Genomic DNA, 26,837 nt, shown 5'->3' with positions numbered 1-26,837 from the left:
ACAATCAATTTCACATGCTGTTGTGCAAATGGGATAGACAACAGGTGGAAATTATAGGCAATTAGCAAGACACCCCCAATAAAGGAGTGGTTCTGCAGGTGGTGACCACAGACCACTTCTCAGTTCCTATGCTTCCTGGCTGATGTTTTGGTCACTTTTGAATGCTGGCGGTGCTTTCACTCTAGTGGTAGCATGAGACGGAGTCTACAACCCACACAAGTGGCTCAGGTAGTGCAGCTTATCCAGGATGGCACATCAATGCGAGCTGTGTCAAGAAGGTTTGCTGTGTCTGTCAGCGTAGTGTCCAGAGCATGGAGGCGCTACCAGGAGACAGGCCAGTACATCAGGAGACGTGGAGGAGGCCGTAGGAGGGCAACAACCCAGCAGCAGGACCGCTACCTCCGCCTTTGTGCAAGGAGGAACAGGAGGAGCACTGCCAGAGCCATGCAAAATGACCTCCAGCAGGCCACAAATGTGCATGTGTCTGCTCAAACGGTCAGAAACAGACTCCATGAGGGTGATATGAGGGCCCGACGTCCACAGGTGGGGGTTGTGCTTACAGCCCAACACCGTGCAGGACGTTTGGCATTTGCCAGAGAACACCAAGATTGGCAAATTCGCCACTGGCGCCCTGTGCTCTTCACAGATGAAAGCAGGTTCACACTGAGCACATGTGACAGACGTGACAGAGTCTGGAGACACGGTGGAGAACGTTCTGCTGCCTGCAACATCCTCCAGCATGACCGGTTTGGCATTGGGTCAGTAATGGTGTGGGAAGGCATTTCTTTGGATGGCCGCACAGCCCTCCATGTGCTCGCCAGAGGTAGCCTGACTGTCTATAGGTACCGAGATGAGATCCTCAGACCCCTTGTGAGACCATATGCTGGTGCGGTTGGCCCTGGGTTCCTCCTAATGCAAGACAATGCTAGACCTCATGTGGCTGGAGTGTGTCAGCAGTTCCTGCAAGACCAAGGCATTGATGCTATGGACTGGCCCGCCTGTTCCCCAGACCTGTATCCAATTGAGCACATCTGGGACATCATGTCTCGCTCTATCCACCAACGTCACGTTGCACCACAGACTGTCCAGGAGTTGGCAGATGCTTTAGTCCAGGTCTGGGAAGAGATCCCTCAGGAGACCGTCCGCCACCTCATCAGGAGCATGCACAGGCGTTGTAGGGAGGTCATACAGGCACGTGGAGGCCACACACACTACTGAGCCTCATTTTGACTTGTTTTAAGGACATTACATCAAAGTTGGATCAGCCTGTAGTGTGTTTTTCCACTTTAATTTTGAGTGTGACTCCAAATCCAGACCTCCATGGGTTGAAAAATTTGATTTCCATTTTTTTATTTTTGTGTGATTTTGTTGTCAGCACATTCAACTATGTAAAGAACAAAGTATTTCAGAAGAATATTTAATTAACTCAGATCTAGGATGTGTTATTTTTGTGTTCTCTTTATTTTTTTGAGCAGTGTACATGATCTTATACGCTATATATAAATTATCGTCCATCCCTAAAGGAGTACGTAGCTATTATCTCCCCCCTAGTGGATCCGAATTATGCATTCTCAGATGAAAGACAAAGCATCAGCTGCAAAAAGCATCAAAAGCTTGTCTCTATTTCTGAAACACATAAAATATTAATAGCATCAGGCAGGATAAGACACCTACGCTAAATATATACGAGGACCTGTTAAAATACAAATAAGACAATTAAAATAACAGTTAAAAACAACGGTCCTGGGCGTCAGGCCCAGATCCAGGGCACTGATGACCCGAGGAGAGCAACCTGAACTGAGGGCACGGAGGAATATACAGATAGCATTGTGAGGAGAGGGAGGAGAAAAATTGAACAACAAAAAAAGGAGAAAAATGATTTTAATTCCCCCCACCGTCTAGATGAATGGGGCAAAACTATTGCCCTCATTCAAACCCAGCGGTGCAACTGTATTTAATAGAAAAATCTATTTTGTTTCTTTTTGGGCTAATATTTTCTTCCAATCGCCTCCTCTTGGAGAAATAAGCACTCGGTCAATGACCCTAATCCGAAGTAGGGTGCCATCTGAATCATGCTTCTCTTTAAAATGTCTGGCCAAGGTCTTAAATTGTGTAATGTCCTTCTCATCTTTTGCTGCCTGAATAGAAAGTACATGTTCCCTTACCCTTCTTCTCAGCTGTCGAGACGTTAATCCCACATAAATAAGATCACAAGGGCAACTCGCCCAATAAATGACCCCAATGGTCGTACACGTGATCGTATGTGTAATCTTGAACACTTTGTCCCCTGCCGCATTGTGGAAGTGAGTTGCCCTGTCCATGTTGGCACAGGCAACACACTTCCCACATTCTTTACTCCCCCACGGTGGCCCCTTGTTGCCAAACAACCTTCCTTCCTTGCGAGCATAATAACTGCGGACCAATTGGTCACGTAGATTCTTAGACCTGCGGAAGGTTGTTGAGGCACGTGGGGGTATCACTTCTTGCAACTGGGGATCTGATTTCAATATGTTCCAATATTTATTCAGGGCTATATTTACCTCCTTCCATTTGTTGTTAAATCCAGTGATAAACCTAATCTGTTGCGTATCCTGACGGATTGGTTTCTTATGAAGTAAATCTCCTCTCTTTGATAGTCGTGCTCTCTTATAAGCTGTCTCGATGCAACAATTGCCATAACCTCTCTCTCCAAATCTTCTTCTGAGGTCCTCCGCTTTTATCTCAAAAGACTTGTCCGACAAACAGATCCTACGGGCCCTCAGGAACTGCCCCACTGGTATGCTCTTTATCAAATTTGCCAGGGTGTGACGAACCTGCATGTAGAAGTGCATTAACAGAAGTTTCTTTTCGGTACAGGTTAGTACCCAGATGGCTAGTCGCATCCACCTGGAAAACCACTTCCAAAAACGAAACATTCGTACGGGCCACCGTAAAGGTAAGTTTAATATTATTACTATTGTTATTCAGCAGTCGAATATAACGCCCAAACTCATCTTTAGTCCCCTGCCAGATAATCAGTATATCATCGATATACCTGCCCCAATATTGGACCTTGTTAGACTCTGGCAGGGGATTGGACTGGAGGATATCCCTCTCCCACAGCCCCAGGAACAAGTTCACATAAGAGGGCGCACAAGACGCCCCCATCGCGGTGCCCTGGAGCTGTAGGTAGAAGGATCCCCCAAAAAGGAAGAAGTTGTGAGTAAGGACGTAATTGAGAAGAGTTGGGATGAAATTGGACTTCTCCTTACCCATACTTGTAGTCCTTAAAAAGAGATCCGTGGCTTCCAACCCGTCTTTATGTTTATTCGACGTGTACAAAGATTCCACATCACATGTGGCGATGAGCATATCAGATTCCAGGTGTATGTCCTCCATTTTTCTTAAGATATCCATAGTGTCCTTTAAATGTGTTGGTAATCCCTCCACCAGCGGCTGTAAAAATTAATCAATGTATTTACAGACTGCATCATTTAGACCATTTACCCCTGATACGATGGGAGGCTTCGTCAAATCTTTATGTATCTTGGGTAAAAGATAGAGGGTGGGAATCACAGGATGATCCGGTAACAGGTGGGAACTTTGTCTCCCAGAGATAATACCCTGCTCTACCCCTGATTGCAAGATAACTTCAAGTTCTTGCTTGAATTTAGTTAGGGGATTGAATGTCAATTTCTTATAACAGTTTCCATTCTGCAATTGTCTTTGCACCTCTTTCTCATGCATGGCCGGATCCACTGGGGGGAGAGATAATAGCTACGTACCCCTTTAGGGATGGACGATAATTTATATATAGCGTATAAGATCATGTATATACTATGGGGTGCTGATGTCTGACTGCTTATCTATTTATATATTTGGCCATGTAAATCTTTACAGTCTATGTATGCACGTATATCGCACTTACATCTACCAACTTGATGTTTTGGTATTAAGAATTCTTTATACTGTACTTTATATATTGGTTATTTATGCTTTATTTCACATCTCACTGCATGATCACGGAGCACTTTCACCCTTGCACTTTATCACTTTTGGCTGTGCACTTATTCTTGTAAAGTCATATCAATTAATTTTTTGTAATGGTTTGCAAATTTTATAAACTTTGTTAAGCACCATCACGTTTTGGTCCCGATTATGGGCAGTGTCATGTATATAATCATATAGATATAATCATGTGTAATATGTTTATATGGGATTTAATATTTGATAGTGGATTGGATTTTATTTTTATTATTATTCATTCATTTTTATTTATTTATTTATACATGTGCTTTCAGATGTTATTATACAATATATGGATTGATGTATGGATTTATTTATTTATTGATATTGAATTGAATTGTATTAATTGTGGATCTTATTGTTATTATGTGAGTTTTGATACGCATTTGCACTTTATGGGGCTTAAATGAAATTAAGGTAGTTTGTCCCTTCTCCCCCACTATCCGTCTTTGTAATTCCTCCCCCCTCCTCCTGTTATTGTAATTCTGAGGTGCCGAGTTGAGCTTTATAATTATAATTACCAACATGTCCCACTATTATAAAGCTGATCTGTGAGGGTCACTAATATCTGTTACGGTTCGGGATTGAATTCTAGTAGCCTTACTTGAGATGGCCGTTTGTTGTTATCATCCTGATGCCATTGGTTACTATGGCCACCCAGTTCGGCATAGCATATGATAGTACGCATCCCGATCATGTGACGATAATGATCACATGAACATGTGCAGCTCATGCGAGAGGCCACTTCCTGGTTCCGGTGTGGGCGGATGTGACGTCATAGGCGTCACTTCCTGGCTCCAGTATGGGCGGATGTGACGTCACCGGCGTATTGGCGCGGTACATGGCGGTATGTGAGTGGTTGATTTTCCCAGCTGTAGGCCTATTTAAGAGTATGGTTCAGGCAGGATAGACACGCCCCTTGAAGAAGCCGAGCGAAACACGCGTCGGGGTGCGCTCACCAGAGATCTAAGGTTTGTCCCCCATTATATCTTTAATTGGTGGCTACTTGCTTGTTGTTGGGATATGGGCTCCACATGGATTATTGCATGTGGGTGGCTCTGACATATCTATACTGACATCTTATATTATCCTTGATGATTGTCGCAACTCTCTTTGCAAGATATCACCTATATCATTATAAGACATGCTCTCCATTGGCTTGTTGAGGAGATTTTTTTTATCTCCGTATGATTATTATTGCCAAGCCATTAGGAGGGGTGTCTTAAGGGGGTATGTCACGGCCACGGTTCTGGCCGTGACTCCTTGGGAGCCGCATACAGTTGCCCGCGGTTTGGGTTGTTGTTTCAACCGCAGCTTGAGGCTTGATGTAGTTTGCCTCAAGTGCGGTTGCCGCGGACAACAGGTATGTGTGCGGTCCCTTTGGAGTTTGTGTGTCTGTATGTATGCACTTATGTATGTCTGTGTGCACTCTGTCTTATGTTTGGTGTGCACTGACATCTTCCCCTCACTGTGGTTGCCCGTGGCAACGTTTGGTTGTAGTGTGTACATGTGGTGGCAGTGTCCCGGCCTTCGGGCTGACTCCCAGGACACGGTTGCCACCCATGTCGTTGCTTGCGGCAACAGCCACAGTGTGACTTAGGTGTTGGACACTTTCCCTTTTAGTTGATGTCTTCCCTTCCCTGGTGTTGGAAGGGTTAACATCCTTCCTAGTGTGTGTGTGTGCACTGGGTGTGTCCGATTGTGGGTGTGGCTGCATGGGCTATAAAGCCTCAGTTAAGACATGATGTCTGAGGGGTACTCCAGCCTTGTTGTAAGCTGGAGGAACTCTCCTGGTCACATTTCCATCTGCCAGTGAGGGCCACCCTTGTGGTCATAAATTGTGATACACCATGTTATGTGATGTTCAGTTTATATTTTCCTGTTGTATATTGGTGCAGCTATGGATCTGGGTTCCTGTGTGTGGCTGTGTGTTTGCTGGGTTCATTGAATGTTGTGTGGACTTCAGCTTGCCTGCACAGGGATCCAGTCAGCAAGGCTGTGGCAGGTAAGTGGAACTAGTTCACATTACCTGCCATATCCATAGGACTGTTTGTGTTCCCCTTTTTCCCAGCAGCTTGGCCAGTGAGACTCCTCTTCCTTCGTGTCCAGAAGGAACAGGTCGTCTTACCCTGCTCCTAGGTGAGGGCCATCTTGAGGGCTAGCAGGGACTTCTAGGTTCCGGAGCATGAGCCCTCCTACCATCAAGGTTGGCTCATGTAGCTAGGAGTCAGGGTCAGGTTAGGGATGCGTTTAGGAGGTGACCTGCTCCCTAATCCTGTCGTCCTGGTCGAGCAGCGACCATCATCTCTGTGCATCGCACGGCTGAGGGTTTTCCCCGTCCTCAGCTGTGACAGGGTACGTTTATCCTGTGTATCTTTGGCGTGCCGCTGATTCGCAGCGCTACTGCATTACTGCTATTTTATTATATTGATTATTACTTATTTTGTTGTCTGTTATGATGTTATCTAATAAAAATGTATTATTATTGTATATGTGTGTCCTTGTTTGTTGGTAATATTGAGAACTTACTCACACATAATCCTTCATCTTTTAGATGATTGTTTTGGTTACAATTTACACCAGTTTGATAAATCTCCCCCATAGTGTCTAGATAAATATCACATGTAGTGACAGATAAATATCATATATAGGGGCCCGTTATTAAAACAGGCGTTTTAGACGCTGGTTTTAATAAAGCTCTATAGCTAGCGATGGATCTGCCGGAGTTATAAGGAGGCGCAGCCCTCTACTTAACTTCCGCGGATCCTCCGCCAGTTCTAAATGTAAGACAGGTTCCTAGATGTCTTACATTTAGACCTTTTTTCTATGCCTGAAACAAGCTTAGAAAATGGTAAATGAGAGGGCCTACTGGCCCATCCCCTTCCCCGCCCACAGCACGCCTACTTTTTTAGACCTGGCGTGAGCGGGGAGAAGTTGCAAATTGCAGCAACAACTAACCTCTGCGCTGCAATCTGCGCCTGAAATACCCGTAATTTTGGCAGATTTCAGCATGATAAATTACCACCATAGTGTCTAGATAAATATCACAAGTAGTGATCAGATAAATATCACGTGTAGTGACCGGATAAATATCACATGTAGTGGCTAGCAGGGTCGTATTTACAGCTCATGCCCCCCTAGGCATTTGGACTCTTTCCCACGAACGGATTGTGTTAGGATCTGTTCAGGGAAAAACGGATGCTTTTGCACGTAAGTTCAATCAGTTTTGTCTGCAATTGCGATCAATGTTTTAGTTTTTTTTTTTCCCATCCGGATTGCATGTGTTTTTCACAAAACTGAAGAATAACAATCTACATCTCCTAGAACCATCAGTGAAAAACACGTTGCACTCAGACGCCTTCCATTTTTCACACAAGCCCCATTCACTTCTACGGAGCCAGAGCTACATTAAAAACGCACAATATAGAACATGCTGCGTTTTCCTGAATGCAGAGATAATATGGTAAAAACGACTTGTGCACAGACCATTGAAATGAATGGGTCAGGATTCAGTCCGGATGCTATGTGTTCACAACACGCATCTCATCCGGACAGAAAACTTGCTTGTGTGAATTTAGCCTAATGCAGTAACATCAGCCTCTAACCCAGCTGAGCAGCAATAAATTCAATAAATTGAATATCATACACACCCAAGAAACCTGAAAAACACATGAAGGGGGCATTCACATGACCATATTTTCGGTCCACGTTTGATTCGCATTTTAATTTCTATGGGACCGCAAAAAAAAAGCTACGGACAACACAAGGATGTCTTCTGTTTGTTGTCCACATCTGTGTGGCCAAGCCGCAAATTATAGAACATGTCCCATTCTTGTCTGTTTTGCAGAAAATAGGCATTTTTGTCAATGAGTCCCGCGAAAAGTGCAGGATGCGCACAGACCACATCTGTATTTTATGGATCCACAATTAGTGGACGTCAAAACGGATACGGTCGTGTGAATGCACCATAAACGGGTTTTCTAAGATTCTGATGATGATCTATCCTCAGGATAGGTCATCATTATCAGACTGTTGGGGGACTGACACCTGGGACTCCGGATGCAGCAATCCAGTCAGCGCCACGGCCTTCTCACAGTTTACGAAAAATGGGCCTGTAATGCGCCAAGACCACGGGACCGATGAACGTGACGTGACTGGCCTAGGAAAAGGTTGCAGCGCTCCGCCCTCTTCAGACAGTGAGTTGTCGGATCCCTTGTAATCTGATATTGATGACTGAGGATAGCTTATCAATACCAAAATCTCAGAGAAACCAGAAGTTTTTTTCACTTTTGCATTTTCATTTTTCTTCCCTGTCTTCCTGGAGCCATAACTTTTTTACTTTTTCATTTACATATCCATAAAAGGGCTTTTTTGCGGGACAAATGAGGTGGAATGGGAAAAAAACATAATTCCTCAATCGTTTTACAGGTTTTGTTCCCACGGCGTTTGTTTTGCGGCACAACTGACTCATGCCATTCATTCTCTGGGTCTGTATGATTACATCGATGTCCTATATGTATAGGTAAAAAAATTCTAAATAGTGTAAAAATAAATGAAAACTTAGAAATTTTATTTTTTTTCAACCTCACCATATTTTGACCCCCATAACTTTTTTATAGTTATATCTACTGAGATGTATCGTGGCTCATTTTTTGCGGGACAATCTGTAGTTTTTATTGATACCATTTTGGAGTGTGTGTGACTTTTTGATCACATTTTATTACTTTTTTTGGATAAGAGAAGCAATAAAAAAATGGCGAATCGGCCATTTTGATACTTATTTTCGTTATTGGAAAAGTTTTTTTATATTTTAATAGTACGGGAGTTTTTCGGATGCAGTGATGCCCATGATGTTTATATTTTTTATTATTTATGTATTTGTTTTTTATTCTAAGGAAAGGGGGGGATTTCAATTTTTTTATTTTTGTAATGTTTTATATTTTTTTTACACATGTTTTTGTAGCCAGTCTAGGAGGCTTCAATTTTAGGACTTTTTTTTTTTTTTTTTATAGATTATTTCTATACACCTTTCCCATCTCAGAAAGACTTGGATGAGAAGATTATGTAGTACATCAGTGGTGTCCACAGTGGTCAGAGGAGGCTGGTCACACATAGCGAGAGGGTTCTGTATGGTCAAGACAGATACACGCTAAGAGCACCGTATAAAAAGAGCTGCTGTATCTCTTGTTTAAATGTTGATGATTTTGGCTTACATCTAGTGAAAACCCCAAATTCTGAATCTCACAAAATTAGATTATATAAGATTATATACAGAAATGTTGTCCTCCTAAAAAGTATGTACAAATATACACACTCAGTACTTGGTCAGGGCTCCTTTTGCATGCATCAATGCGGCGTGGCATGGAGGCGATCAGTCTGTGGCACTGCTGAGGTCTTATGGAAGCCCAGGTTGCTTTGATAGCGGCCTTCAACTCATCTGCATTTTTGGGTCTGGTGTCTCTTATCTTCCTCTTGACAATACCCTATAGATTCTCTATGTGGTTTAGGTCAGGTGAGTTTGCCAGCCAATCAAGCACAGTGATACCGTGGTTATTAAACCAGATATTGGTACTTTTGGAAGTCTGGCAGGTTCCAAGTCCTGCTGGAAAATGAAATCAGCATCTTCATAAAGCTTGTCAGCAGAGGGAAGCATGACGTGATCTAAACTTTTCTGGTAGACGGCTGTGCTGACTTTGGACTTAATTTAAAACAGTGGACCAACACCAGCAGATTTCAAACTTCAAAATGGACTTCAAGCAATTTGGATTGTGTGCCTCTCCACTCTTCCTCCAGACTCTGGTACCTTGATTTCCAAATGAAGTGCAAAATTTACTTTCATCTGAAAACATAACTTTAGACCACTGAGCAACATTCTTGGACTAATCCTTCTTCTCCTTAGACCAGGTAAGACTCTTTTGACGTTGTCTCTGGGTCATGAGTGGCTTGACACGGAATATGACAGTTGTAGCCCATGTCCTGGATACGTCTGTGTGTGGTGGCTCTTGAAACACTGACTCCAGCCGCAGCCCACTCCTTGTGAATCTTCCCTAAATTCTTGAATGCCGTTTTCTTGACAATCCTTTCAAGGCTGCGGTTATCCCTGTTGCTTGAGCACCTTTTTCTACCACACTTTTTCCTTCCACTCAACTTTCCATTAATATGCTTGGATAGAGTACTCAGTGAACAGCCAGCTTCTTTAGCAATTACTTTTTGTGGCTTAGCGTACTTTCACACCAGCATTTTTCTTTTCCAGCATAGAGTTTCATCCTAGGGGCTCTATACCGGAAAAGAACTGATCAGTTTTATCCTAATGCATTCTGAATGGAGAGCAATCCGTTCAGGATGCATCAGGATGTCTTCAGTTCAGTCTCTGTGAAAGAAAAAAATAAATGCCGGATCCGTTTTTCCAGATAACACCGGAAAGACGGATCCGGCATTTCAATGCATTTGTAAGACGGATCAGGATCCTGATCAGTCTTACAAATGCCATCAGTTGGAATACGTTTTGGCGGATCCGGCAGGCAGTTTTGGCGACGGAACTGCTTGCCGGATCACTCTGCCGCAAGAGTGAAAGTACCCTTACCCTCTTTGTGGATGGTGTCCATGACTGTTTTCTGGACACATGTCAAGTCATCAGTTTTCTCCATGATTGTGTAGCCTACAGAAGCAGACTGATGGACAATTTAAAGACCTAGGAAACCTTTGCAGGTGTTTTGTGTTGATTATCTGATTGGAGTGTGACACCATGAGTCTACAATATTGAATTATTTAACAATATGCAAATTTTATGAGATACTGACTTTTGGGTTTTTATTAGTTGTAAGCCATAATCCTCAACATTAAAATAAATAAATGCTTGAAATAGATCACTGTGTGTAAGAATCAATATAATGAGTTTTTATTGAATTACTGAAATAAATGAACTTTTTGATGATATTCTAATTTATAGAGATGAATTTGTACATGACATTAATACTTACCTTCACTCCATAACATTAACTGTATCTTTTTGTTACCTATAAAGCTGAATGCATGGATATGTCACCACCACCAGCTCAAGTCCAGAAGATCCCCCCTTTCGTCAGTTTGATTTCCCTGCAAAACGCTGATGGTTCCTGGAATCTTACCCCAGAATTCTGCTCCATTCTGGGAATATCAGAGCAGGACATTATTAACAAGAATCCAGAACAGGTATGATGGATGTGTATGGATAATCTCAGCTTGATTCGACATTCTTGAACATTTTTATAACTTTTTTTATTTAATTTTATTTTTAAAAAGCCTATAAAAGAATATGCAAAGGTCTGATCATGGAATGAAGAAATGACCAAAGACACTATAACATGGAAATTTCAGCAACCATCAAATATACTTTAGGGCACATGTACTAACTGTATGCCAGGTTTGCAACTACGCCATTTTGCAACTTTTTAAAAGCCAGCAGTGCCAGAACTACATATCTCCATCTATTGTGTAGTGGTTGGAGCTGGTTATTGCAGTGGTGCTCACATTCACTTCGATGGTAACCAGCTTCATTCACTGTTGAAATGAACAGAGCTGTGTAGTTCTGGTGTAATAGTACATCATAGTGATGGCGCGGGGACCGGAGCTGTGTCCACATCATCACTTGCAGGTGCCAACTTTATTATGTAGCCTTCAACCAGCTAGAGACAGGTCCTAACAGGATGCCTTTGAGCATTACATTGACAGTCATAATACACTGCAATACACCAATGGGAAGTTAGTCCTATATGGGACTGAAATAAAAAAATAAACACATTTTTAAATGGTTCTCCAGCTTCTTTGGCTCTCTGCCTGCCAGACTTCCGGAAGGAAGCATACTTACCTGCCTCCTGCTGCTTAGTTCCAGGCCCTTGATTATACTATTGCATTCACCATGACAGTCCCTGACTGTAAAGTTCCAGCATGGACGGGGGTCATGTGTGTTGCAGCGGTGACTCGTCCCCCAAGCAACTCTTAGGCTGCGTTCACACGGGCGAGATTTCCGCGCGGGTGCAATGCGGTAGGTGAACGCATTGCACCCGCACTGAATCCGGACCCATTCATTTCAATGGGGCTGTTCAGATGAGCGATGATTTTCACGCATCACTTGTGCGTTGCGTGAAAATCGCAGCATGCTCTATTCTATATTCTGCGTTTTTCACGCAACGCAGGCCCCATAGAAGTGAATGGGGTTGCGTGAAAATCGCAAGCATCCGCAAGCAAGTGCGGATGCGGTGCGATTTTCACGCATGGTTGCTAGGAGACAGTCTATTCACTGTATTATTTTCCTTTATAACATGGTTATAAGGGAAAATAATAGCATTCTGAATACAGAATGCTTAGTAAAATAGGGCTGAAGGGGTTAAAAAAAATAAACAAATGAACTCACCTTCTCCTCTTGTTCGCGAAGTTCCCGGTATGATGAGTTGTGGGCTAAAGGACCTTTGGTGACGTCAGATCACATGCTCCAATCACATGGTCCATCACCGTGGTGATACAGATATGATACAGATATGTTTTTTGCATTTTACATGACAGAAAAAAAACTTGTGATGTCAGAAGAGATTACTCAAGGAGAGAGGCCCACAGCCGAGAGCTCCTGTGCAAGAGCAGTAAATGGGCGCCCTGATTTCTAAATACTAATTTGACAACAGTGGGGTGCTAGCTATAGACGTCTCATTTAGGCCTTTCCTTTGCCACTTTACCAAGCCTCCAGTACTGAAGTAATTGAAGAAAATGATGACTCTTGTCAAACTGAATGCTCACCGGGGAAACTGTGGGTAATCTAATACATTAATACTACACATAGGATGGATACCACCTTTAATAAAAGTATAGAACCTATTGTTCAAACCATTCACCATCCACACCAATATCTACATCTTCCCTGTCCTGAATAGTGTCAAGATAGTGATGTGTTCAGTGACAGGAAGCGACACAAGAGCCTCGTGAGAGCACTGTACCTGACCTAGATAAGTGGACATGTCATCAGGATCTCACAGTAGTGCAATCTCAGGCTTTGGGCCTGAAACTTTAAGTGCTTAGATATTATATTCTTGTTTAATTTATATTTTCCTCCTCAATAGAATATGGACTCATCAGTGTGGGCGACGGTCTTGGCGGTGATCTGGCTCCATGCATCTTGTCTGGACCAGAGAGAGGAATGGGAATTACTGGAAGGTAAAGCCATCTCCTGGCTTAAGGCTAAAGCAGGTAATATCTCGGAAATAGATTTGACATGTTTCTAAAACTGATGTGTTAATGTAGAGCCCTAATGTTTTAGCGTCAAATGTTGTAGGTTCCTGAATATTTCAGGTGCATAGAGTCCAAAGTTGTCAGGAAGGAGCTTCCACCCAAAAAATTTGCTTTATATTCAGCCACGGGAATGACTTGTACTATAAATAGAACATTACCTCACCATAGAAATTCTCCCACAGCAGCAGGTTATTCCCAAAATGACCTCACCATTGTTTCTTAACTTCCAAGGACTTCACTTGGACCATTCTTCTGAACTGCAGTATAGTCTACTCCTGGTTGTTCTGTTTTCTCGCCCATATTCATTGGGGGACACAGGAACCGTGGGTATAGCTATGTCCTCTAGGAGGCGTTGACACTAGATAAAGCTGTTAGCTCCTCCCCTGGCAGCTATACCCCCTCCAGCCTGGAGAGAGAGCTTCAGTTTTTTCTAGTGTCAATAGGAGGCAAGACTTCCAGCTCCTGAAGATTTTTTATTTTAGTTAATTTTTTTCTCTTCTTTTAGGTGGGAAACAGTGGTCGCCTCGCCTCCCTGTTCTCCCAGGGGGAGCACGCCAGCGTTGGTCCGCCACGCTGCCTCCTCCCCCACAAGAAGACAAGGTGGACCAGGGCAGCCTTGCTCCCCTGCATCCCGCCAGCAGAAGGGTCACCCATCCAAGCCCCCTTTTCCAGATTCCTGCCACTACGGTGCCAGTAGCTGAAGGGGTGACCCTGCTGGACCAGAGGAAGGGTGAAAATGGCAGCAGGAACAGGAGAAGATAAGGTGAGTACACTGGACTAGGTCCGTATATTTAACCCTTCTTCCCCCCCCTTCATGACCATCCCTCCCTTGTTGGGCACCGGCGGAACTATCAGGGACAGCCTGGCTGGGAGATAACGATCCAGGGGGACCGCTGGGGTGCCGCCAGTATCCGAGTGCTAAGCAGTCGCTTATGGAGGTCAGATCTTGAGGTAGTTGTCCTGCTGGCACTCTCTGGCCTATGTGGGGTCATCTGGTTGATGGGCCGCACTAGGGGGTTAATGGCGCTGAAGCAGGAGACCGAGCGCACCACTATCTGGGAGCGCTCGGTCAGACATGCAGAGAGGGGAGCGGAGGAGGCTCCTGCTCCCCGACACTACCGCCATAATCCACCCCTTCCTGGAGCGGATGCGCTGCAGTGAGAGCGCGCCACTCCGGAGGGGGTTAACTATCGCTCGATCAGTGTTTCGGCCCCTGTGTGCAACAAACTGTAGTTCTCCTGTCGGCCCGCGTTAGTCGTAGAGTTGTTTCGACGGGGCAGGCGCTGGCGTACTGCTTCGGTGCCTCTGCACCCCGGACCACCGACGGATTCCGGTCGGCCGTGCGCAACATGCGGATCCGGCCACCCCCGCTGCGGGGGGGGGCATGCACTGGCGGAAAAACAGGGAAGGGAGCAGGGAGTCTCCCCCCTATGAGGATCGCAGGTGTCAGGGCACTAGGGGGTTAATAACAGGTGGAAATTATTCGCGCCACTCACCCCCCCTGAATCGCTTGGCCCCGCCCCCTGACATCACTAATGTCTTCCTCAGGGCAGCTTAACCCCTTCTGGCCAGCCACCTCCTGCGGCCAGCTCCAGATATTCTGAGGATTCTGTCTTCAGTACAAGGTGCCTGTAAGTTGAAGCAGTTAACCCCTTCCTGCCTCTCTGCCCACTTGTCGTTTGGGCATCCTAGTTTTCTTTAAAAAAAAAAAAGGACGAGGTAGATGCGCGTTCATAAGGGCCCCCCTACAGGGATGTATTGGATTCCTCAGCCTCGTCACCACAGTCCCCCCACCCCCTGTGTGTGTGGTACCAAGCTGGGCCCGTGTCCTATACGGACAAAGGAGGACCTCTCATAGTTCCCAATCCGCCCTCCAGGGTCGTTGGTTTATAATCCTCCACCTGCGCAGATCCAGGGAGGACAGCCGAAGTATGAGTCGTGTGGTTGATCCCAATCCGTCCTCCGGGGCCGTTTGGTTGATAATTCTCCACCAGCGCCATCCGGTGCAGAACCTCTGGAATTCCCATTCCACCCTCCGGGGTCGTCTGGTTAATCGTCTCCACCTGCGCCATCCAGCGCAGAACCTCTGGAAGTTCCCATTCCCTCCTCCGGGGTCATCTGGTTGATAAGGCTCTGCCTACGCACTCCAGTGGACGGACCTCTAGTTCAAACTCCACCCTCTGGGTAGTTTGGTTGATGTATTCCCACCGGCGTGGCCTACAACTGCCACGGACAAGCTTCTAAACGGTAGAACTGCGCGCAAGAGAGCCAGAGCAGAACTTCTCCTCGGCCACCTCTGCGCCCCCACCTTCCTCCCTAGGGTCTCGCTTAGACACACCCCTCTATTCCTGTAGAGGTTCGGTCCGAGGGGGGAGTATTGTGATTCGGGCTCTCACTCGAATCCGTTGCAGTCTTTCAGATTGCGTCCACGGTAGCCAGCAGTCCTTGTCGTCTGCATTACCCCCTCCTTCAGGCGGAGTATTTGCACCACTGCTGCATACTATACTTACCGTAGGCATTATAGGTGAACTAAATGCTTCAGCGCTGTTCAGTGACGCCAGTAGGCGTTTCCCCTTTCTTAGGGGACGGTATTGCATTCCACTGGGTACAGTACGTACTGTATGCATTAGCCTCTTTCATACGTGGCGTTCTGGCATTATCACTGGTTACAGTGTTTACTGTAGGCATTACCCCTTCCTTGGTGGGGTAATTGCACTCTCACAGGGTGCTGGATTCGCCATATGCATTGCCTTCCATAAACGCGTAATCTCTCTACCGTTGCATTCTGTTCCTGCCGTAAGCATGACCACTTCCGCTGGCAGCACTTGTCGTAGGCATCACCCTCTTCTTAAGTGGAGTAATTGCACTACTACAGATACAGTATTACCTTCTGTTCTGCCCCCTGCGGTAGGTGGTCTAAGTACAGTTACACTGGGTTATTGCTGGACGTATGCATCCCCCCTTTCGGTAGGTGGCGGCATTGCATCTCCACTGGGTTCTGTGCCTGCCGTATGCATTAGCCTTCCTCCCATCACCATGCTTCCTGTTCCATTCCTCTTCCTCAAGTGATCCGCTTCCAGGGGAATACCTAAGCATCTTAGATTAATACGGTTCAACTACGCCACGGCGCTAGATGCCTTAGCTTCTTCTGTGGGGCGTGGCAACAGTCGATACCCGCAGATGCCGGTGCTCTGCACCTGCGGTGTATGGGTGACGCCAGTGGATACAGTCGCTGTTTCCACTTGGTATTCTTTTTATCTTCGGTACTGTTTTGGAGCATGGTTGTGCCATCCTCTGTCTCTCAGAGGAGTTGCCTAGCAACATTTATGGGTCCTACAGACCACCCTTCTCCATGGGCCTCCTCGGTTCCAGTCGGTCAGGACATTGTCCTCATCACTACGTAGTGCATATGCCATTGCGCATATTCTGGGGAGTAGCTTACATCGAGTCGAGTGTTCTTTGACTCTGCAGTCCCCCTCAGCTGGGGGTTCTACCCTGACGCTAGCTTCCTGTTGCTCTTGTTCGGAGCCCTTCCAAGTAAAGTGTTAAAGCTAGCTCTTCTCAACTGGGGCAGTTTGGTGCCATGGCTCCTACAGATGGCCTCACGGCTTCCCTTTAGTTTGCGCCGACGGGGCAGGCGCTGGCTACTTCTGGGAGAGTGGTATTTGCATTACCACTACATACTATGGTTCTTACTGCACAGCTCCTTCGTCAGGTGGCAGATTCTTCTAGATCTGAATTGGTGGCCTCCGCGGTATAGCCCCCTCCTCTGCTGGAGTATGGGCTAGCGATACAGTTGTGGCTCCCCTTACTTGGCTTCCTCCTCAGGGGTATTGCACGGGGTATTCTTTAGTGGCCTTCTATTCCAGAGTTCGGACCCGGCTGGTGGGATGTAGCGTGTTCCACATCTCTCCTTCTGCAGGTGAATCCCTCACATTGGTCCGGGGTGAGTTACCTGTATAATATATTCCTCTCTTAAGACATCTCCTGGTGATCTTACTTCCCACCGCCCATTCCGGGGGTAGACTGCGAGACTCCTACACCGGACGGAGCAGGACACCCTTCTATTTCTTCTTCCCCCTTGAACAAACGGCTGCCGGCCTCTCCCTACTGTATTCCTGGACTGCGGAAGGTGTTAGAGTCGGGCTGTCTGCGTTGGAGTCACCCGGACGTGGACTTGATGGCTTCAAGACTGTCTCGGAAGCTTCCCACCTTTCTCTCCCGAGCAGCAATCCGGAAACTTGCGGCGTGGACGCCCTGATTCCCGGGTAAGGGTTATCCCTCCTTGCGTTTTCCCCCCTCCCTCTTCCTACTCAGAGTTCTACGGAAGATCAGGATGGAGGGTATTCCGACTATCCTAGTTGCCCTGGGGATTGGCCGTCGCACGTAGTACGCCGACCTAGTCTCCTTCTAGGGGACATCCTGGTCACTGCCACTCAGAGATGTCCTTCCTTTAGAGTCCGGTCTTCCATTAGTATTTTAGGTCTCTTTGTTTGCTGGCGTGGCTATTAAGACCTCCATTCTATGTGAAGAGATTTTTTCGGCGGATGTCATCCGCAAGCCTGCATCGTCCAGGATCTATTCAGGACCTGGAGGTCCTTCCTGGGTTTCTGTGGAAGCCGAAGTACTCTGCCACTTTGTTTTTCTCCCCACGGCCCTGTCCTTTCTTCAATCAGGGTTGGATCTTGGTCTGGCCTTGGCTCTTGCAGAGTCAGGCGTCTTCGCCTTCTATCCTTTTCCAGCGCTCTCAGGTTCCGTGGGGCCTGTGAGGACCTTCTTCAGGGAGTAGCTCATACGGTTCCTCCGTACCGTCCTCCTTACTGCCTTGGATCTGAGTTTAGTCCTCTCAGCGCTCCAGTTTTTCCCTGGAGCTCGTGTGAGGGGGTTTCTCCGACTCCTGTCCTGGAAGGTAGTTTTTTCTGGTTGCTATTACTTCCATCTGACGGGTGTCTGAGTTGGCGGCGTTCTCTGCAGAAAACTCTTCCTGGTTCTTCATAGGATCAAGGTGGTTCGCTGGCCTGTTTCTTCTTTTCTTCCGAAAGGGGTCTCTGACTTCCATATTAACGAGGAAATTGTCCTCCCTCACTGTGCCCATCTCCTTCACCCTAAGGAAACAGAGTTACACCATTGGACGTTGTCAGAGCTCTGAAGATCTATTTAGCAGCCTCCGGTTCCTTCCGCCGTGTGGATCCCCTTATTGTCATTCCAAAGGGTCCTCGAAGGGGATTGGCGGCTTCCAAGGTGGCAATCGCGTGCCGAATTCTATCTACAATTGCTGAAGCATACCGCGCCCGAGGCAGGGTTCCGACCTTAGGTGTCACGACTTACTCCACCAGAGCGGTGGGCGCATCCTGGGCGCGGAGAAATCGCGCTTCGGCTGCTCAGTTGTGTAAGGCGGCTACTGGCCCTCCGTACACACATTCACGAATTTTACCAGGTGCAAACTTATGCATCGTCGGACACTGTCTTAGGTCGCATGGTCTTGCAGGCGGCAGTTTCTTAGATGCCTGCCGGGATGCTTGCTTCCATGGGTCTGTGGTTTTTCCCTCCCTGTGGACTGCTTTTGGACGTCCCATGGTTCCTGTGTCCCCCAATGAATATGGGCGAGAAAAGGAGATTTTTGTATAACTTACCAGTAAAATCTCTTTCTCGCTCTTCATTGGGTGACACAGCACCCACCCAGTTTTGTTGTTCGACCACAGTTGAGCAGTTGCTGGTTTGAACCCCATTGGGTCCTTTTGCCATGGTTGGTGTTCCATGTTTTTTCTTGGTTTGCTTGCTTCTCCTACTGCTTGTACACAAACTGAAGCTCTTTCTCCAGGCTGGAGGGGGTATAGCTGCCAGGGGAGGAGCTAACAGCTTTTACTAGTGTCAACGCCTCCTAAAGGACATAGCTATACCCACGGTTCCTGTGTCCCCCAATAAAGAGCGAGAAAGAGATTTTACTGGTAAGTTATACAAAAATCTCCTTTTTCTTTTGTGTTTAGATGGAACAATTTACCACCAAATTATTTTGTGGCTGTATAAAGATGGCCAAGTTGACCCAACCAAACTATAACAATAAACATTTAACAATTTATTTCCTTTAAGCTCCTTCTCAAAGTAATATCTGATACCACTCGTGTACCCTGTTTGGCTGCATCTCATGGCAGCCAGTAGGCAAGGGTCTGCTGGATCCCATAGATGTTAGCTTCTCTGCATATCCATTCTTAAAAAATTAGATCCAACCATAAATTTTGGTGAAACAAAAATAAAAATGTAAAAGGAGAGAAAATGTTGTAAAATATCAAGAGAGGCAAAAGGAAGAGGCAACCAACAGCAAGATGGATGGTGGCAATCATAAAAAAAATGAAGATATCAACGGGAAACTTGAAACATAAGACAGAACATTCTTCAGGAACACCAGCCATATGGTCTAGTTTGCTGTGATTTAATAATATATTTATTTTCTGAAAACATATGCCCAAATTTGCAACCATTTACTATGCTCCAATGCACCTAAAATAATTTAAAGAAAAATCTGCTTTTCAAATAGACCCTACTGCTTTTGTACAGTACCATGCACAGGTTTTAAGAAGGTGTGAGAAAATGCTGCAAAGTAAGAATGCTTTAAAAAATAGAAGTGTTAATAGTTTATTTTTTTCAATTAACAAAATGCAAGGTGAAAGAACAAAAGAGAAATCTAAATCCAATCAATATTCGGTGTGACCACCCTCTGCCTTTAGAACAACACCAGTTCTCCCAAGTACGCTTGTACACAGGTTTTGAAGAAACTCAGCAAGGAGGTTGTTCCAATCATCTTGGAGAACTAACTACAGATCTTCTGTGGATGTAGGCTTGCTCAAATCCTTCTGTATCTTTGCGTAATCCCAGACAAACTTAAAGATATTGGGATCAGGGCTATGTGGGGGCCACATCATCACTTATGGGCTTCTTGATTTTTCTTTACACTGAAAATGGTTCTTAATGATATTGGCTGTATGTTTGGGGTCATTGTCCTGCTGCAGGATACATTTTAAACTAGATTGGCATTTCCTGAAGGAAATACATAGTGCTTGAAAATAGTTATATATATGTGTGTGTGAGAGATAGATAGAGAGAAAGAAAGTCATAGAGAAGAGTGGCTGTGCATGTTTGCTGTCTGTGAGACTGGGTGGTAGTTAGACTGTGCTTGGGACATCATCCATGGCAGCAAAAATTTGATTCTCTGAACATTTCGCCATTTCTTTATATGGGTTTTATTATATTAACCACTTCACATCTGGGCCATTTGCCCCCTTCCTGACCAGGCCTAATTTTGCAAATCTGACATATCTTACTTTATGTGGAAATAACTTTGGAACGCTTTTACTTATCCAAGCCATTCAGAGATTGTTTTCTCGTGACACATTGTACTACATGCTAGTCATAAATTTGAGTCAATATATTTCACCTTTTTTTTAAAAAAAAATCCCAAATTTACCCAAAATATTCTAAATCTCTCTACTTTTAAAACAGAAAGTGATACCTCATAAAATATTTATTACTTAACATTCCCCATATGTCTACTTTATGTTGGCATAATTTTGGAAATGTCATTTTATTTTTTTAGGACGTTAGAAGGAATTCTTAAAATTTTTAAGAAAATTGCCAAAACCCACTTTTTAAGGACCAGTTCAGGTCTGAAGTCACTTTGTGGGGCCTACATAGTGGATACCCCCCATAAATGACCCCATTGCAGAAACTACACCCCTCAAGTTACTTGAAACCAATTTTACAAACTTTGTTTACCCTTTAGGCGTTCCACAAGAATTAAAGGAAAATGGAGATCAAATTTTACTTTTTTGGCAGATTTTCCATTTTAATCCAATTTTTTCTTTAACACATCGATGGTTAACAGCCAAACAAAACTCAATATTTTTTACCCAGATTCTGTGGTTTACCCCACATGTGGTCATTAACTGCTGTATTGGCACACGGCCGGGCGCAGAAGAAAATGAGCGCCACATGGTTTTCAGATGCCATGTCCCATTTGAAGCCCCCCTCATTCACCCTTACAGTAGAAAAAAGAAGTGACCCCATTTTGGAAACTAGGGATAAGGTGCCAGTTTTATTGGTACTATTTGTGGGTACATGTGATTTTTTGATCATTCATTATAACACTTTATGGAGCAAGGTGACCAAAAAATTGGTTGTTTTAGCACAGTTTTATTTTTTTTTTATTTTTACAGCGTTCACCTGAGTGGTTCGGTCAAGTGACATTTTTATAGAGCAGATCGTTACGGACGTGGCGATACCTAATATGTATAAGTTTTCTTATTTATTTAAGTTTTACACAATAATAGCATTTTTGAAACAAAAAAAATATGTTTTAATGTGTCCATGTTCTGAGAGCTATATATTTTTTTATTTTTTGAGAGATTTTCTTATGTAGGGGCTCGTTTTTTGCGGGATGAGGTGACGGTTTTATTGGTACCATTTTGTAGGACATACGCCTTTTTGATCACTTGGTGTTGCACTTTTTGTGATGTAAGGTGACAAAAATGGCTTTTTTTTACACCGTTTTTTTTTTAATGGTGTTTATAGGACTGGGTCGATCATGTGATATATTTATAGAGCGGCCGTCAAGGATTCGACAATACCAAATATGTCTATTTTATTAATTTTTTCCTATTTTTTTCATTTTTTTTAATTTCCTTACTTGGGGAATTTTTTTTTTACATGTGAAACCTTTTATTTTTTTAACACTTTATTTTTTATTTTTTTATTTTACACTTTTCGTCCCCCATAAGGTCATACAAGACCTCTGGGGGACATTTAACTTCACTTTTTTTTTTTCACTGTTGATTTCTCCTGTACTGGGGCTGACATAGTAGCCCCAGTTACAGGAGAAATGCACCCCCCAGAGAGGCTGTACAGCGCAATACAGCCCTATACAGCTTCAGTGCATGGCTAATCGAGGTCTCTGAAAGACCGCACAGTTCCTGCACTCTCCCGGGCCCCGGCGATCACATGACAGCGATATATACAGCGATCTAGAAGGCAGGGACACCTGGGCACTGTCCCTGCCTTCTCTAAGGGTTGCCCTGCTGTCCCTGACAGCGGGCAACCCGATCTGCAGCTGCACAATTAGCGTGCAGCTGCAGTTTCTGAATGGACGTTCAGGAACGTCCATTCAGAAATAGAGAACCACCTCCCGGACGTTTATATCCTATGGGCGGATGGGAGGTGGTTAAAATTTATTAAAAAACAACAATCCCAATTGACTCCAAAAACTCCTAGCACACCTCTCAGTGTCAAGAGCTTTGAAGCACAGTTTGAACAGAGTCTGTAGGTTAAGCAGTTAGGGCTGTATTAATACCAGAATTCTGTCATTCTTTTCTATGGGACTTTTTCATTTTTAAACATAAATTTATTGAAAACTACAAATCCGATCGACTCCAAAAATACATAGCATACCTCTCAGCACCAAGAGCTTCTAAATTCTGTTTGAATGGAGTCTGCATGTTAAAGGGGTTCTCCGGGTATTAAGGAAATAAAAATACTTAAATATTACTTTATATTCATTATATTCCCAAATACCTTTCATTATTTATAAAGGCTCATGTTGTCTAGGGAGCAATCATCAGGGGAAACAAAATGGCTACTGTCCTGTTAGTACACACAAAATCTGTCCTAATCATACAGCAGGGCAAGTTGCTTCACAACACTGCCCCATCTCTGCTCTACCTGACACAGGTTATGATCCTCTCTGCTCTGTTTGTCAGTATACAGCTGATAAGATCTTCAGCTGAATCTCTGTAGGAATGGAGTTCATGAGGAGACATGAAGTACAGACAGGACTGTGGGCTGTGGTAATGGAGACTGCATATAATAGCTGCTGCTCGTTATCCACACCTTCCCCTCTGTACTTCATGTCTCCTGATGAACTCCATTCTTACAGAGATTAAGCTGAAGATCTTATCAGCTGTATACTGACAAACAGAGCAGAGAGGAGGATGAGGCAGCTCATTAGCTCAGTGCCCTGAAGTAACTTGTCCTGCTGTGTAATTAGGACAGGTTTTGTGTGCACTTATTGGACCGCGGCCATTTTATTTCTCCTAATGATTGCTCCCTAGACAAATTGAGCCATTATAACTAATGAAAGGTATTTGGAAATATATTTATCATAAATGAATATTTTAAGTATTTTCATTTTCTAAATTCCCGGAGAACCCCTTTAAGCAGTGTCGGTTGTATTGATTGCTAATGTTGAGCGAATCGAACTCCACGATCTGAATTTCAGGGAAAAATTTGATTCGCTGCGAAGCCGAATTTCCTCGATTTCCTCTAAATCGATTTTACCTGGAATGGTGTAAAAAACTAGCATACAAGCATACTTACCTCATCCATTTGAGTAAAAAGAGCTGGCCGCTGGCATCTTGATTGAAGATATCGCATGACATCCCGTGCGCGGTGACGTATGATGTCACCACGCCGGCCGACGAGATGTCGTCATCAGGAGCCGCGCAAGATTTTGTGCTAGATCTTTATTCAAGATGACGGCGGCGGCCAGCTCTTCATGATCAAATGGATGAGGGTATGATTTTATTTATTTTTATTTTACACCGGATTACTGCTATCAAATGTTGTGATCATGTATAAATGCGGCATCTGAGGGGTACAATGATGGGAGGCGGTGCAATCGCCGCTCCCTGTCATGGCACCCACTACTTACAAAGAAATGCACTTCAAGCTAATTTTTTTGTAAAAAAGTACTATAACTATTAACTATTAATACTTCTATTTTTGAAAGCATTCTTACTTTGCAGCATTTTTTCCACACTTGCCTAAAACTTTTGCACAGTACTGTATACATTTCCTGTACAGGCCTACAATATGCATCTCCAAGGTAAAAGACTGCAAAACATGTAGTCTGATCTTGTACTCTATAGGCTAAAAAAGAAACAGCAAGGAGGAATGCAGATCCAGACCTTACACATGGGCACGTGTCTGCATAGGAGCTTTATGAACAAAACAAGAAGAGATTTTTAAACACTGCCTGTAAAGTTGCTTCCTTTTTGCTTTATTTTAGATGCATAGCTACAGATGATCATTTCATATTTGAAAATTCTTCTTGACACCATTTTGGTGAAGGGAAATTTTCCATTACCAAGCTGTATTTACTACATATAAGACCATGGCGGCTGAAATACTAACCACATTTCAACTGACATGTAAATGGCTCCTTGTAGGAGAGTCCCTGGGATAATAATAGACGGACGATACGTGCCACCAGAGGTCCTGGCCTCGGTGGAGTAAGAACTGGATCATTGTGGTTACAGCGGCGGATGCTGCTGGCACAGCGTATCCGGGCCGGTTCTTACTGGGAACAGGTAAAGAGCAGGGTGGGTGCCTGTTCCCCACGGCCAGCCCAGGTTTTTGTTGGAGATGGGCCTTTGAAGAACCCAGCCTGCTGAAGATAGGGGGTGGGGTGTGTCTTGCTGTGCTGGAGGTTTTGACAGACTTAGTCGGTGCTGGTCAAGGAGAGACTGGGCGCAACATAAACTGAAGGATAGCCCTGGGACCTGTGGTGCCACTAGCCGAAGGGCCTCCGACCTGAGGGAGACAAAGGCAGGTAGTCTAGAAGCCTGCAGGACCGGTGTGATCCGTACAGATACAAGGTGACTCAAACCTGCTGTTTGTTTGCTATGGAAGGACTTTTTGTTCTATGCTCTATGTGGATACGCCCCTGTGTGGTCTGCACATTACCTGTTATGCCTTTGGTGTGAATAAAGTCACAGTGTATCACAAAGACTGTCTGTGATTGCCTCAATACTGCCGCTGCTACCGTAGCCTACCACGAGCACACTCCCACACTCCTTAATACAATATTCTTGTTGTAGTTACAGCTTTTGAGATGCTCGATTTTGTCAGTCAGTTGTATCGTATCTAATGCTATTGATGGCTCTAACCAGGGACTGTTTCCTATTCTCCCAGGTTCCTCCTTGGATCGGTTGGTCAGAGCTGGAAATGATCTGCTGAAATCCTCTGTGAATCCTAATGTGTTTGGCCTGTGAGAGGAAGAATGAAGATGGTGGAGGTCTTCGGGTACGACCACACGGTCAGGTCTCTGCATGCAATTTTGGAAGCCAAACTCAGGAGTGGATCATAAAAGGAGAGAAAATATAAAAGGAGAAATAGAACTTCTCCTATTTTTTTTTAACTCGCTTCTGGTTTGGGCTTCCGAAACTGCAAGCGGAAACCCGACTGTGTGGTTGTACCCTTCTAAGGAATACTGCCGCTCTCCAGAATTGTACTGCTTCTCACCTTTACTTTGGAATCAATTTTCATGATAACATTTTTGTGCCTTATTACTCTTGAAATGAGATAAAAGCCAAAGATGCAAGTGATAAGTCTAGAGAATCATCTTCTAGTTATATTCTCATTACACAGACCTGTTAATGTTCACTTATTTTTAGAATGTACAGAGCAGCTCCACTGAAATATATGCATACATGGAGAGAGGCCTTAGGGGTGTATTGACACTTGGGAAGGTAGTAGTGCAGAAGTAAACCACTCTACAACTCCACCCTAAAAACTGGATTATTTCTTACCACACTCAATCAATAGATACCAATCAATAGTACATGTGAATATAAGAAATTTTGTAATGCATTTCATCAGAGAAATTATGCCTCATTCAACACTTTTCAGAATTTTCTCTCCCTCTCCTCCTAAATCAACATTCTTTGCTAAATCCACCTTGAGAGACTGATAAGGACTGTCAGCTCACTGAAGGATCAGATTATAGCTGCCAATAGAAGTCTATGGCGAGGGAAGGAGGCGTGAACTACTAGAGGGAAAAAGCAACATTTTTTGTTCTGAAAGATACATCACAAGGTTTCTTATATTAACCTGTAATATTGATGTATACAACGTTTGTTAAAAGATTAGTTGACCAAGAGTGGAAAAACATCCAAAAGCAGAACCACATCTCTCCACAGGCTGTATATGGTATTAGCACTCAGCCCCATTCACCTTAGTAGAACTGGTCTGCTGTGAGTAGTGGGTTTGGAAGAAAGCAGCCATGTGTTTCTAATCCTGGACAATCAAATTACTGTTTTTTTCCTCCATGACCTTGTATTTCAATCAAGATCTGTTGATGGAAGGTTGCATGTGTCCTTCACCCAGGCCAAGAGATCTCTGTTCATCTTTATTGGTTGGTGGTATAAGTCAGAATCTCTCAGAGCAGCCACAAAGTTGGCCTTCTTTGGCTTTGCAGACACCCTGGAGGAGGGGTTAGAACATGGTTGCTCTACAATATGGTGCATAAAACGTGTGAATATTTTTGGAGATGGGTGGAATTACTCTTTACTAAAATCTGTTTATAACTAATCTTTCCAAAATGGGTCAACAACAGTCAAAAGAAAACATCTGAGGAGAGGCCCCATTCAGATCAGTGCATTCTGTAGGGTATTACTGCTGAGTATTGTTGACCCTGTCTATGTTCCCATTATCCAGTTATACATTTCTTGTAATAGTTAAAAGTTTATAATATGTTCTAATCCATTGTTACAGCTTTCAGCTCCAATATATGAATCATCATTAAACCG

The 26,837-nt window shown here is 44.3% G+C and overlaps 1 protein-coding gene across 1 annotated transcript in view; it reads left to right on the top strand.

Annotated features, from left to right (window-relative positions):
* The window catches only part of LOC120990711 (von Willebrand factor A domain-containing protein 5A-like), a 162,485-nt gene extending 136,395 nt beyond the window's left edge, over nucleotides 1-26,090 (top strand). Inside the window, exons 19-21 of the mRNA XM_040419616.1 lie at nucleotides 11,030-11,196; nucleotides 13,095-13,221; nucleotides 25,222-26,090. Of these exons, the coding sequence (XP_040275550.1) occupies nucleotides 11,030-11,196; nucleotides 13,095-13,221; nucleotides 25,222-25,301 (374 nt within the window). The 3' untranslated portion in view covers nucleotides 25,302-26,090. The remainder of the gene's footprint in view (nucleotides 1-11,029; nucleotides 11,197-13,094; nucleotides 13,222-25,221) is intronic.
* Nucleotides 26,091-26,837: the final 747 nt, after the last annotated feature.

This window comes from Bufo bufo, chromosome 2, assembly GCF_905171765.1.
Source record: "Bufo bufo chromosome 2, aBufBuf1.1, whole genome shotgun sequence".
Classification (NCBI taxonomy): Eukaryota; Metazoa; Chordata; class Amphibia; order Anura; family Bufonidae; genus Bufo; species Bufo bufo.
This window is presented reverse-complemented; position numbering and strand designations above follow the sequence as displayed.